At 42.1% G+C, this 12,660-nt stretch overlaps 1 protein-coding gene across 1 annotated transcript in view; it reads left to right on the top strand.

The window, feature by feature from the left end:
• Positions 1-801: 801 nt before the first annotated feature.
• The window catches only part of PLA2R1 (phospholipase A2 receptor 1), a 1,061,792-nt gene continuing 1,049,933 nt past the window's right edge, over positions 802-12,660 (top strand). Inside the window, exon 1 of the mRNA XM_069224206.1 lies at positions 802-1,032. Coding sequence (XP_069080307.1) covers positions 921-1,032 — 112 coding nt within the window. The 5' untranslated portion in view covers positions 802-920. The remainder of the gene's footprint in view (positions 1,033-12,660) is intronic.

The raw sequence follows: 12,660 nt of genomic DNA, 5'->3' as shown, positions 1-12,660 counted from the left end.
AGGGAGAGAGATGGGAGTTTTGTCTAGCAGCAGCTTTGACTCGCCATAAAGTAGCGTAGAGGGTTAATATGCCTGCTGCAAAGAACAGAACTTTATTTTATGTGGATAGCTGAGTGGATTAGTAAACCAGCCTTTACAAGTGCTTTAAAACAAATGATTTTATGTGAAAGGGGGGCTATAGATAGATGAGGAGCACATTTGCCGGGTGGTAGTGAGGTAGACCGAGGAGGTGGTCTTGGGGTGGGGAGTGCCATAACAGACTGTCGCACAGGGCGCCACCAGCGCTAAGGGCGGTCCCGAGTAGAAGTAGGGCATTTCTGCTCTCTCCTTGTCACACAGGGCAGCAAGGTGTCTTGCTGCATTGCGTTGCGTGACTTCTTAGAAACTCTGGGTTTATTTACTATTATAATCCAGTCCTTGAATGTTTTGGAAAAATTTGAAATTCACCAAATGCATAAAAAGGTTAATAAGATGTAATTTTGCATTGCCAGAAAGTGCCTGCCTGTGGGAGCCGCTCACGACGAAAACAAACTAGTAATAAAGAAAAGATTTAGAGTTATATTCTGAAATATTTCTCGCCCAAATACTCCCAAATGCCTCGGCTCGAGAGGTGTTTGGATTTGACAGCACGGGAAAATACAGACTGGAAACTCCAGGCGGTGGGAGGTCGTCTGCATTATTATTTATACTATCCGTATTCTGGGCCAGGCTGCGAGATGTCAGCTGCCCACTATCCACAAACCTAGGCGGGCCCTCCTGTCACCCTCGCCCCTCCCTGTCCTTGGCACCGCCCTCGCAGCGCTCACAGGAGCTCGTTTGGACCGAGAGCACACACTGAAAGCGTTCCAAAGTGCCCGAAAGCATCGATTCATTAAAACTATAGTTTTCGAGCATCTGGATCGTCGCCTGTCGGTGGTACAATGCCACGTGAGGCGAGCCTGGCATGGTGGGTGCTGGTAATACTGCCATCGTCCTGGGGGTCTGCAGGAGAGGATGCGGTTCTGAGCCGGGAGAAACTCAGCAACTTCTTCAGTGAGTCAAGAGAGCAGCCTCTATTGATCGATATCTGTGGAGAGATTTTATTTCTAAATTGAAGTAACGGCGTATGTCAATTTTTTGCTGCCTGCATCATATAAGTAAAGGCGCTGTGGCATTTTGTCCACTACTCTGTTGCATTCTGGGGCTTGCATTGTAACCGTCAAAACGACTAGGACGGGACATTTTTTCCCTAGGCACAACAACCACCGTGCAATGTTTATGGTAGAATTGTAATGTTATGGTCCTGGAATTGAAGGGGTCATGTGTGTTTGAGTGAATGTCTGTGTGCCAGATGTGTGTGTGCGTCACATGGAGCGGCATCACCAGAAAATTGTAAACGAGAATTAACCGCTCCAACAGCAGCTAGCTTCTCTTGACTGGTACTGAGAGAATATATCTCACCCCTAACAGTTAAATGGCACTGCCCTTGAAACCAAAGGAGTTGGGGGAAATGTATGCCTTCACACCGCTTTTGCCTCAAGAAATCTAAATCATGCATTTTTTCACGTGTTGTGAATAATTGTGACTTTTTCATTTGAAATTCTTTTGAAATTCGTCCCAACAAGAAACATACCCCCCCGATAAGCCGTTCCGAGAGAAAGGGACTAGTGTATGCCGTTAAAAAATATCAATAAAAAGAATAGAAAGGATGGGGCTACACATTAAGGTAGTCGTCCTTTTGCACTGAGATTAGCATAGTATTTTAATGTGTTTCACAGGCGAGGAATGCAAGGGGTCATCAAACTCGTATGACCTAGATTGAAACTGTTTACATAAAATCCCTTCCCGCTAAGCAAGTTCGTCATGTTAGACTTCCAGTGGGGACTAGATGCTTTTAAGTATCGCGAGGGTGGGATTAAAAACATCTTTGCATTTGAACGGACAGTCACCTGATACCAGGGGCACGCTATAGGCAGTAACAAACGGAAATATGTAACAGGTTTTTGAGAGCACGCGCCCAGGGCTGGACTTAGAATCAAAATCAGTTTTGGACATTTTTATTAATAAGATTATTTTACTAGGATAGTCGAGAGGGAGGTGGATGTGCTTCCAAAACATTAAAAAGAAAAGGTGCCAAATGTGGGATCTTGCTGCACATTTTCCAAATTTATTGACAGATAGAATTACTTAGGTTTTGAAGAAGAGCTAAGCTCGTTCGTTCGTTCGTTCGTTACTTTATTTCGGCAAATATTGCCATAAAAGTCAGGACAGGAAATAAATACGACATACATAAATACATTATACAATAAAATATAAGATACAATGCATACAGTTGGCAAGAAGTATATGGATGTCCCCATGATTAAGCAGTATCATTAAGTGTATAAAAATATAAGTAACAATTTATAAAATAATTAAAAGCCAGAACTAAGAGGAAAGGAAAAAAAAAAAAAAAAAAAAAATTAATTAACTTGTCGATAAAACAGTGCATCATATACCTTTGCAAGGAGGGGGATGAGCGGGCCACCTGACAAAGCGTTACAATTTGTGACCAAGTCGATTCCTGATAAGGTACACATTATATAGGAATCTGCTTGTGCCAAACACCACTAGTTGTGAAGTATTGGACTGAAATATGCGCACTGCTTCTTTATAGGATCTGACCCCCACATATTTACAAACGGGTTTGATCCACCGATCCCTTGGTTTCTTGTATACTGGGCAAAAGAAGAGTAAATGAACAACGTCTTCTTTAGCCCCTAAGGTACAGAGAGTGCAGAGTTCACAACCTTTTACCCCTCCCCAATTGCATGTGTAAGCATTGATCTGTAAGACCCCGTACCTAAACTGTAAATAAAGTGTTTTTGCCAGAGGAGGGCCGACCTCATCCAAAAATTGTTCGAATTTAGGTGTATCTTTTATGTTTAAAAAATTCAAAGTCAGAGTACCAATCGATGAACTATGCAATAGCTCTCCGTTGACATAAGACCAAAAAGTGTCCTTTACATTTTTCCTGGTACATGTTGTCATATTCTGTGGAGCTTCCCATAGGTGTGATAAACCTAATCTCTCGTACCACTTAGATACATATTTTAACCAAGGGGTATTCATATGTCCATCTATCTGAGTTAGTTCAGTCAGTCCGTTCTTGTAATCACTCAACTCCGGGGTTACCCATAGCCTGACCCAATACAGCAATGGTCTTAATAATGCTTGATAGTCTGCTCTTTTAAGATTAATATCAAGGAAAACAGGGACTAGGGGGGTTCTTGTCGGTATTTTAAGTAGCCTTCGTACAAAATGGTTTTCCGTTTTTCCAAAGTTGTTATTGCAATGGAAGCCCCAGAGTTCAGCACCATAAAGGGCGGTCGATTGGGCCTTTGCTTTATATACTTCCAGTGCTGGTGAGATTGCTTTAGAGTAACTGGCTCCGTGTATTTTTAAAATAGGCATTGAGTTTTGTTTAAGGGCTAGGATGCTTTTATCCATCTGCCCTTTCCAGGACAGGTTACTATCCAGCATCATCCCCAGATAATTGAAACTCCCTACCTGTTCCAGTTTTTGGTTATCCAAGGACAGATTATTCCTGAGGGATTTCTTGGAGTTTATTGACATATACTTTGTTTTGGTAGGATTTATTTCTAGCCCCTTCCCCACGCAATACTTCTGGAAAGAATCCACCAAATTCTGTAAACCTCTCGGAGTTTGAGAAATGAGGATGGTGTCATCGGCAAATAGTAATGCCGTAACCGGCTCGCCACCTAGCTTCGGTGAGTCATGTACACAATCCCTTAAATAGATTGGAATATCATTAACATATAGTGAGAAGAGTGTAGGAGCTAACACGCAGCCTTGGCGCACACCACGGTCTACAGGTATGGCCCTTGAGGTCTCACCTTCTTTGCCCCACCTAATTTTTGCATAGTTCCCTGTGTGAAGCTTGATAAGTTCTTTAAGTAGTTCCCCAGGGACCGCCATGTTTCTTAATGTAGACCACAACAAATTGCGAGGAACAAGGTCAAAGGCGGCCCTTAGATCCATGAATGCCACATAGAGGCTACCCTTCCTTATGTTTATATACTTCCAACAGATGCACATGAACCTAAACACCTGGTCAACCGTACTTACTTTTATTCTAAAGCCAGCCTGATATTTGGTTAATATTTTAGTCTCTTCAATCCAATCTAAAAGCCTGTTTAAAATATGTCTGGCATATATCTTTTGAAATGAGTCTATCAAACTTATTGGGCGGTAATTACTTGGATCGTAGCGATCACCTTTTTTAAAAATTGTCATAATTTCTGCCCCTTTCCAGGAATCGGGGATTGGTGTGCCTGCCACAATGGAATTACTCAAGTAATTTATGTAAGGCCCCCACACATCCACATCATATTTTAGAAGATCTCCGGGGATTTTATCAGGGCCTGGGGCTTTGCCCAATTTCACAGCTAATAAAACCTTATTAGTTTCTTCTAAACTAAAGGTTAATGGAGCAACACTTATCTCTGAATTTGTCTCATGGTCCTCGAAGGGCAAATTCTCCTGTTTGTTAGCATAGAGCTTAGTGAAGTGGTCGCACCAAGTATTTTCATCTAGGAAAATATCCTTTGTTGATCTGCCCTGCTTATTTCCATTAGCGATTAAATTCCAGAACATACTCTGATCCCGTAGCTTAGCTGCATTCAAGAGATCCTCCCAGAAATTTTCATCCCATGTTTTTTTAGCTTGGGCCAACATTTTTTTGTGGGCTAGTCTATTGTTTTTTATATCCAAGCTGTTCCCGGATTTTACTGCCTGGATTAGTCTTGATTTTGCTATACGACAGTCTTTATTATACCATGGGTTCGCTGCCTCAAGATCATTCCGTTTCCTATTACCATCTTTTTTATAGATTTTGCTCAATAGTGGGGTTAATGCGTCTACCAGCTTAAGATGTATGTCAAGCACACCTTGTGTTCCCACTAATGCTGTCTGAAGGCCTCCTACCGTGTCAGTAAATACATTGTATATATTTATCAGCGTTATTTCAGTTCCCAAGATATAGGGCCATCTTAGGGCACGCCTGTTATTAGTTACCTCTAGTTCCGCGACCGTGGTATTTAATAGGGTCTCTTTTTTGGATTTAAAAATGAATGATTGAGAATCCAGCCATAGTAGGAGGGGAAAATGATCACTCTCCGTCCTAAGGTCTATCTTGAAGTCGGTTATTTGGTCCCATATATTCCGGGTAGCCATTACAAAATCTATATGGGATCTGGAATTTCTCTTAAAATAGGTTGGGGCTGCTGGTCTGTCTGAGCGAAATCGACCATTACAGGCCCTTAGGTCATGCGCCACAGTCAACTGTAAAATCTGTAAGGCGGCTTTTGTGCCTTTAGCTGCACTTACAGATTTTAAGGGCAGGATGTCATTAGCAGCATCTTGATCGTCAAATAATTTTTCCAACCCCGGGATAGGCTCATATTTACAGTTAAAATCTCCACCAACTAACACCTTTGCATTATCTCCTAATGAGTCTAGAACGGAGTCCAAGAGTTCTACTACCTCTGATTCCTTGTTAGAAGGGAACGGTCTGTTATATATATTTATTAGATGTATAGTTTCTTTCCCTCTTGTTTTGATTTTAAGGCCTAGTAGGTCCGGGGAGGGGATGGGTAGCGGGGTGACATCTATTTCTAGGGTCACTTTAACCCAGATGACCAGTCCTCCTGAGGCTCTCCCTCTAGTTGATGGAATAGCATGGGAACAATAGGTTTTATACCCCAGCCTATGGGGGGTTTCTACCATCCAAGTTTCTTGTAGGAGTATGATGTCGTAGTTCTCAATATAGGAGCACCATACCACATCCTCAAGGTTCCTTGCTAAGCCAGCTATGTTCCATGATATCAATCTAATACTTGATTTTCCTTTTACACAGGGAGGATCTAATACTGTAAGTAGGTTGTCTTTTTCTGTAACGTCCTCCAGCTCAACTAAGGGGTTTGGCTCTTTATCTTGGTTGTAGTTTTTACTAGTGTCTTTACTAGTGTCTTTACCCTCCATGGTCACTGAGAGGCACTTATCCGGTACACCCGAACTAGTTGTCTTACTTAAAATAGAATAAGGGGATTTAACGTTGTCTACCAATTTAACTGTCCTTGTATTTCTGGGACTCGAGGGTACTATAAGTTCCGGTTCAAGATCTTCTATACTCTGTTTTTGTTCCCACGTCTGGGTATATACTAACGTTTCTGTGATGGGATCCCCTGCTCGTGGGAGTCAATCGTTTTCGTCCAAAGTGCTCAGTACCGAAAAGGTATTTCCAGTTGGGGTATAAGAGCTAGTGTTTCTTCTAATAGTCAAGGGTCTGTGTTTTTTAGAAGGTTCTGATGTACTGGCTAAGTGTCGATAAAAATAACCCAGAGGATGCACACCCACGTCAGATTCCTTTATATCCAAGGAGGCTGCTCTAAGAAGGACAGTCGCAACATGTTGAGGGTGCCTAAAATTGACAATTACACAGTCTCCCTTACATTTTTTCCTTGCGTTTCCGATCCATGGTATCCGTCTAGTAGACAGTATTTGATCGGATAGGTGTGGGGGGAAACCACAATTTTTGTTTAACCAGGCAACTGATTTCCGTTTGAGAGAATCATGTGATTCCTCACGGAAGTTCACTGCTGTTGGGTCTAAGGGAGGAATGTTCGAAAGGACTATGACATAGGGTTCACAATCAGGTGGAAGGTTAATAAAATTTGGTCTGTTCACAGGAGTAGTGTTCCTCACAATATTAGATGCAGCTGCTTTCATATGAGGGGTACTATCCACCATACTTGGTGGCTCCCTATATTCAGGTAAACGTGGCCTCTGTGCTTCAACCAATTGTTCAGGGTTGCCGGATTGGACGGATAGCTCAGACTGTTTCATAGTCTGTTCCATATACATTTTGTCTAAAAGACCACCCAACCTAGATACCTCCGTAGATAGTAATTCAATCTTTTCCATAAGAGGTTTAGTCATATGGACTAGTTTTTCCTCAAATAGCTTAGCGATGTGGCCCAAGAGAACACCATTCACATCGTCCTTGTTAATTGTAATCCCATTTTCAGCTACATTACTTCTATGACCATATTCTATCATTGGTTCTATTGTTGGTTTGAAATGAGTGTTACCCCGCTTGGATAGCATTTTTCTGCATTTTCTAACAGCTCTCTTAGGGGGAGAGTGAGACGATGCAGGCTCACTCGGGGGCTCCAATGGGACTTGATTTGGTGGCTCTAAAACTAAGGGTAAAGCGGCTGAGTTTTCCAAAGTGAAAGCTTCAATATTAAGGGGGTCCATCATAACAGAACCGCTACCATTGTTTACAGGAGAAAACATTTCTGGGGTGGACTCCTTCCCTAAGGACTTCCTTCTATCAGTGTTTATCTTGCTCACCATTTTAACCAGGTAATTATCCAGGGTGGAAATATTCTTAGCCATTCTACACCGCCTTCACGAATATGACGACCACTACTAGTTTTTGATAAATACTAGACTGTCTAGTTTTATGGCCCTGCACTATACAGAACTTTTATATCGTTTACAAAGTATAGGGCCTCTACATATATCAGCAATAACACAGAACAGCAAGTGTATAACACCCAGAAGACACAATGAATCAATTTAAATGGAGCCCAGGTATACAGCTTACTAAAACGTTATCAGATTCAATAAAAACAATTACAATTAACTGCTTAGTGAACTTGCTCAACCCGACCCCTTCTGGCCCCCTAACGGCTCCCTAACGGACTCACAATGGCCTGTCCTTTGCCCGACCCCGCTCAGCCAGGGGCAGGATCAGTTTGATATCACCTTCGGGCGTGTGAGATCCGTTTGTTCTGCTTCCGTGGTGCTAGGGGACCTGGCTAAAGTAGTCCCGTCCTGGTCCGTCAACGCTCCTCCCACACAGCGGTCGCAATGTCGGGCGACGGCGGGGGGGAGACGTGGAGGTCAGCAGAGGGAACAAAAGGGACAGCACCCCCCGAGGACCACAAGGGCACACAGGTATGCTGCACGATACAGGTGTAATTAAATTACAGCATTAATATGTCTGTGACCAGATATTAAAGAGGGGTGGCCCAGCCCAGCCTCTTCCTGTCGATGACGGGCGAAGGATGGGCCCGCCCTTGGCCCGGGCTTCGCCCGGGCGCCGCCCGCGCGCGTCCCGCGGTTCGGGCGCGCTGTGAAGTTAAGAAGGGCTTCCCGCCCTATCAGCAGCTGAGGCTGCCTCCGACAATGTTTAAAGGGCTCCCGCCCTGGAAAGAAGCTGTGCGAGTCCCGCGGTTGCGGGCGCGCTGTGAAGTTAAGAAGGGCTTCCCGCCCTATCAGCAGCTGAGGCTGCCTCCGACAATGTTTAAAGGGCTCCCGCCCTGGAAAGAAGCTGTGCGAGTCCCGCGGTTGCGGGCGCGCTGTGAAGTTAAGAAGGGCTTCCCGCCCTATCAGCAGCTGAGGCTGCCTCCGACAATGTTTAAAGGGCTCCCGCCCTGGAAAGAAGCTGTGCGAGTCCCGCGGTTGCGGGCGCGCTGTGAAGTTAAGAAGGGCTTCCCGCCCTATCAGCAGCTGAGGCTGCCTCCGACAATGTTTAAAGGGCTCCCGCCCTGGAAAGAAGCTGTGCGAGTCCCGCGGTTGCGGGCGCGCTGTGAAGTTAAGAAGGGCTTCCCGCCCTATCAGCAGCTGAGGCTGCCTCCGACAATGTTTAAAGGGCTCCCGCCCTGGAAAGAAGCTGTGCGAGTCCCGCGGTTGCGGGCGCGCTGTGAAGTTAAGAAGGGCTTCCCGCCCTATCAGCAGCTGAGGCTGCCTCCGACAATGTTTAAAGGGCTCCCGCCCTGGAAAGAAGCTGTGCGAGTCCCGCGGTTGCGGGCGCGCTGTGAAGTTAAGAAGGGCTTCCCGCCCTATCAGCAGCTGAGGCTGCCTCCGACAATGTTTAAAGGGCTCCCGCCCTGGAAAGAAGCTGAACTTCACACATCACTGCACCCAACCACTTGAGAGGAAACACTCTCGACCTCACCATCATCGGGAAAAAACTCACCCAAAGACCTATTCCCAGCACCTCAGTTTTGAACGACCATCACAACCATTCAGCATAACATCTCACAAACACACACAAGCGCAACCACCATATTCTTCAATCATTTTTCACGTCTAGACTAAAAAGCAAGCTGCCATCTCAACACTAACTCATCACAGTAACTAACGCCAATTGTATCTTCAACACTCCCCACACATCACCATGCAGATCATTAGAGTTTCCACGCACTTGAAGTTCAAACATGGACACTCTGTATCATGATACCATCATGTCCAAGAATAAGATGCCAGACTAGAAATCACTCAGAAACAATACTCTCTGGCATCTATCAGAGTGCACATATAGGTAGCTCGAAATCCAACGTGTGTTTTCCTAGTAGGGATTCTGGCATCCGAGAACATATTTGGAGTAGCTTTTCAGTGATCAAAAGAAAGACAAAAGGGATGTAGACTAAACCTAAAAGGATCCTCCATTAACCTTTAGAAACTAATTAACGTCTGAGATTGCAGCATAGCCTCGATGAAGGCAAATTACAACATGTTGACATTCTTCTAGGAGCATTTAAAAGGATTGGAGATGAAAAACGAGAACACTCCGCACAGTAGCAAGCCCTACTTTATACCCAAATTCAACAAAGGTTTGGTGTGCAATGGAAGCAGATTATCCTCATGATTAGTCTACCCGTGAGCACAGTGGCAATGGATGTGAAAAGCATTCTCTTGGAATGAGGTCCACTATCTAAACGAAAATGACTATTCCCTGTTCCATGACTCGTCCGTGACAAACAAGCCTCCTTAGACACCACTATGCCACCAGACCTAGTGAACAAGTCCAGACAACAACACAGGAAAACCCACCAAGGACCGACATATTCTTGGACAATGCGGCACATTTCTATAAAGAATTAATTGCATTTTCATATCCAATAAAGCTTATAAGACACATATTGTAAACATTTTAAATGTTTATCATTTCATTAGTCGTTTTGCCAGTGCAAAACAAAAGTGCAGACATGCAAAAGGTATGGTGCCTATCAATCACAGGCAGCATCAATTTTTTACCTGCATCTGTAGTCTTCCTCAAGGTCACATGACCTTCTTTCATCTTTCTCACATATACAACAAATTGATTGACTCAGTTGTTACCAGCCAAATCATATCACATACTGAGTTTGGAAAATGCTCACCTGTTCATCTTGAAGTAAAAAAGGCTCTCATTTCTCCAACTCTTGGTAATACAATTCCCATAATGCACCCCTATCATAAATAGCGTTTCAAATAATACTTTGTTCCTCGTGACTTTAAATAATGGCTGAGAAATAATAAACAATCAAAATGTTTTTGTTCAATTAATGTTCATTCGAAATCTCAATTTTAATAAACTACAACTCCAGGTTGATATCATCAATAAAATGTAGTCCCTAATAATCAATGCGGGCTACAAATTGCATACAACTATTGAGTGACGTAATCACAATGGATGTCTCAAACAACAAATAAGCAACATATAATTCCAATGACATTATTTACACCTAATAAAGAAAACACACAAAAGTATAACCACCCACATGATTAATGTGATTAAGTAACCCATTTTGTATGCACTACTTGTGTTCATCAATAAAGTAGCGTTGTCTTTCATCTACTTTAGACCGTTTGGTTTTAATGTAGAAACCATTGGGGTGATTTTACATCCTAATTGTCTCAATTTCAGTTCACAGCCACCTCCTCAATGATGCTTATTTTGGCTACTAACACCCGCAAAACCTTAGTTGGGAATTATCAATATTATGGTTTTCCTTGAAGAATATAGCAATTTGGTATATTTTATCTTCCTTTTTGAACTTACTGTTATGGTTTGAATCCCTAAACCATAACTGACTGATTTACTGACCACACAAATCAGGGTACATTTGTAGATATATATGGTAGATGTATGTACATTGTGTAATATGCAGACAATGTATATATATATATCTACAACTAAGGAAAACTGATTTCAAATATTTTATCATTGCTGCCTGTTATTTGACTGCACGTATTAAGAGCAAACAAATGCATACTGCAATCTTCAGTTAAAGTACCATTGTAACTTATCCATATTTTCAGATCTGTAAGGAATTTACATAACCTTCTAGTTAGCATGTCCCTTAGGCTTTCTGCTCTTATTAGACTCATCTCCAAGATGAGAGAAAAGTTATTTCTCCAGGTAGAATCTATAATTATTATTTCTATTTTTACCTTTAGTTTAGACACCTTTATCTGGGGTACATTACAAAACAAAACATCAAATATTACAATAAACAAGGATAAAACATGGTGTCAATAAAGGTAATTTAAGGATACATAGACTCTGATACAGCCAGCAGATGTTATTTCATTAATTTCCTAAAACAGAAACAATAGAGACAGAACACACTGAATTCAGAATACCTTCCACACATAAGGAGTGAGGTGTGTGAAGGAACAATAGCTCGAGGAGTAACTTTGAGGTTGGGAAACAAAAGTAATTGAGGGCCAGAATGAAGGAAATGAGTTAGGAAATATTTAGGTAGTAAAGAACATAATTATGCTGAAACAAGTAAATATAGACATCTATAAGTGATACAAAGATATGGAATCTGAACTGATCTGTAAGGTGCAACCACCGAAGTTGAGTTTTGTTAGGGAGTAATATGAGCACACTAGTCAAAAGAGAAAAGAAGACAAATGCAGGAATTTTTAACAGATTGAAGTGGACTGAGCAAATATTTTTGGAAGGCAAACATATGGTGAGCAATAATATTTGATAAGACAAAGAAGCAAACACTGAAGCAGTAATTTGAGCAACATGAAGAGTAGAAAAGGTTTGATTGTAAGAACATGATGGAGATGAAGGCATCAACTCTTCAACGACTACATAAATTTGTTCCGCAAAAGTTAGTGAGGAATCAAAGATGATCCCAAGATTCCTAGTGGAAGAAGAAAATGGGACAGAAATCGACAAAAAATAGTTCAGAGGAGTAGATATAGCTGAGGCACGAAAAAAGGTAATCTTAGTTTTTTTTATGGTCTTGTTTAGAAAATGCAGCAGCATCCAATTTTTAAGAGTGGACAGGCAAGTAGTGATCTGGTTATGAATAGAACCAATTAAAGAGTAAAATCAGAAACAGATTTGAGAGTCAGTAACATAGATATGCTATTTAAATCCAAAGGAATAAATAGTAGAAAGAAAAGGAATACTATACAAAGAAAACAATAGACCAAGAAATGAGCATTGAGTAACACTGTAAAGAATTGAAGAATAAGGCAATAGTGCCCCTTTCCAGGAAATGGAAGAGGAGTAATCAGAAAGATAATAACTAAACCATTCATGAACAATACCAAAGGGTCTAAAATCTGTTAGAAAATAAACACAAACATTGATCCACTGTGGTGAAAGCAGCTGAAGAGCCAAATAGAATGAGAATAGCAGATTGTTTATTGTGTTGGGCATGAAGTAGGTGTTAGAACCAGAGATCAGTGCAGACTCAGAAGGTTTACCAGAAGAAAATCAGATTGAACAGGAGAGTTTGGATTATTAGCATAAAGAAAGGAAAGGAGTTGAGAAAAGACAGTAACTTTGAAAGAACGGGAAGCAGTCAATAGGTCTGA

Source organism: Pleurodeles waltl, chromosome 3_1 (genome assembly GCF_031143425.1).
Source record: "Pleurodeles waltl isolate 20211129_DDA chromosome 3_1, aPleWal1.hap1.20221129, whole genome shotgun sequence".
Classification (NCBI taxonomy): Eukaryota; Metazoa; Chordata; class Amphibia; order Caudata; family Salamandridae; genus Pleurodeles; species Pleurodeles waltl.
The sequence above is the reverse complement of the archived record's forward strand: the minus strand, read 5'-3'. Positions and strand labels throughout refer to the sequence as shown.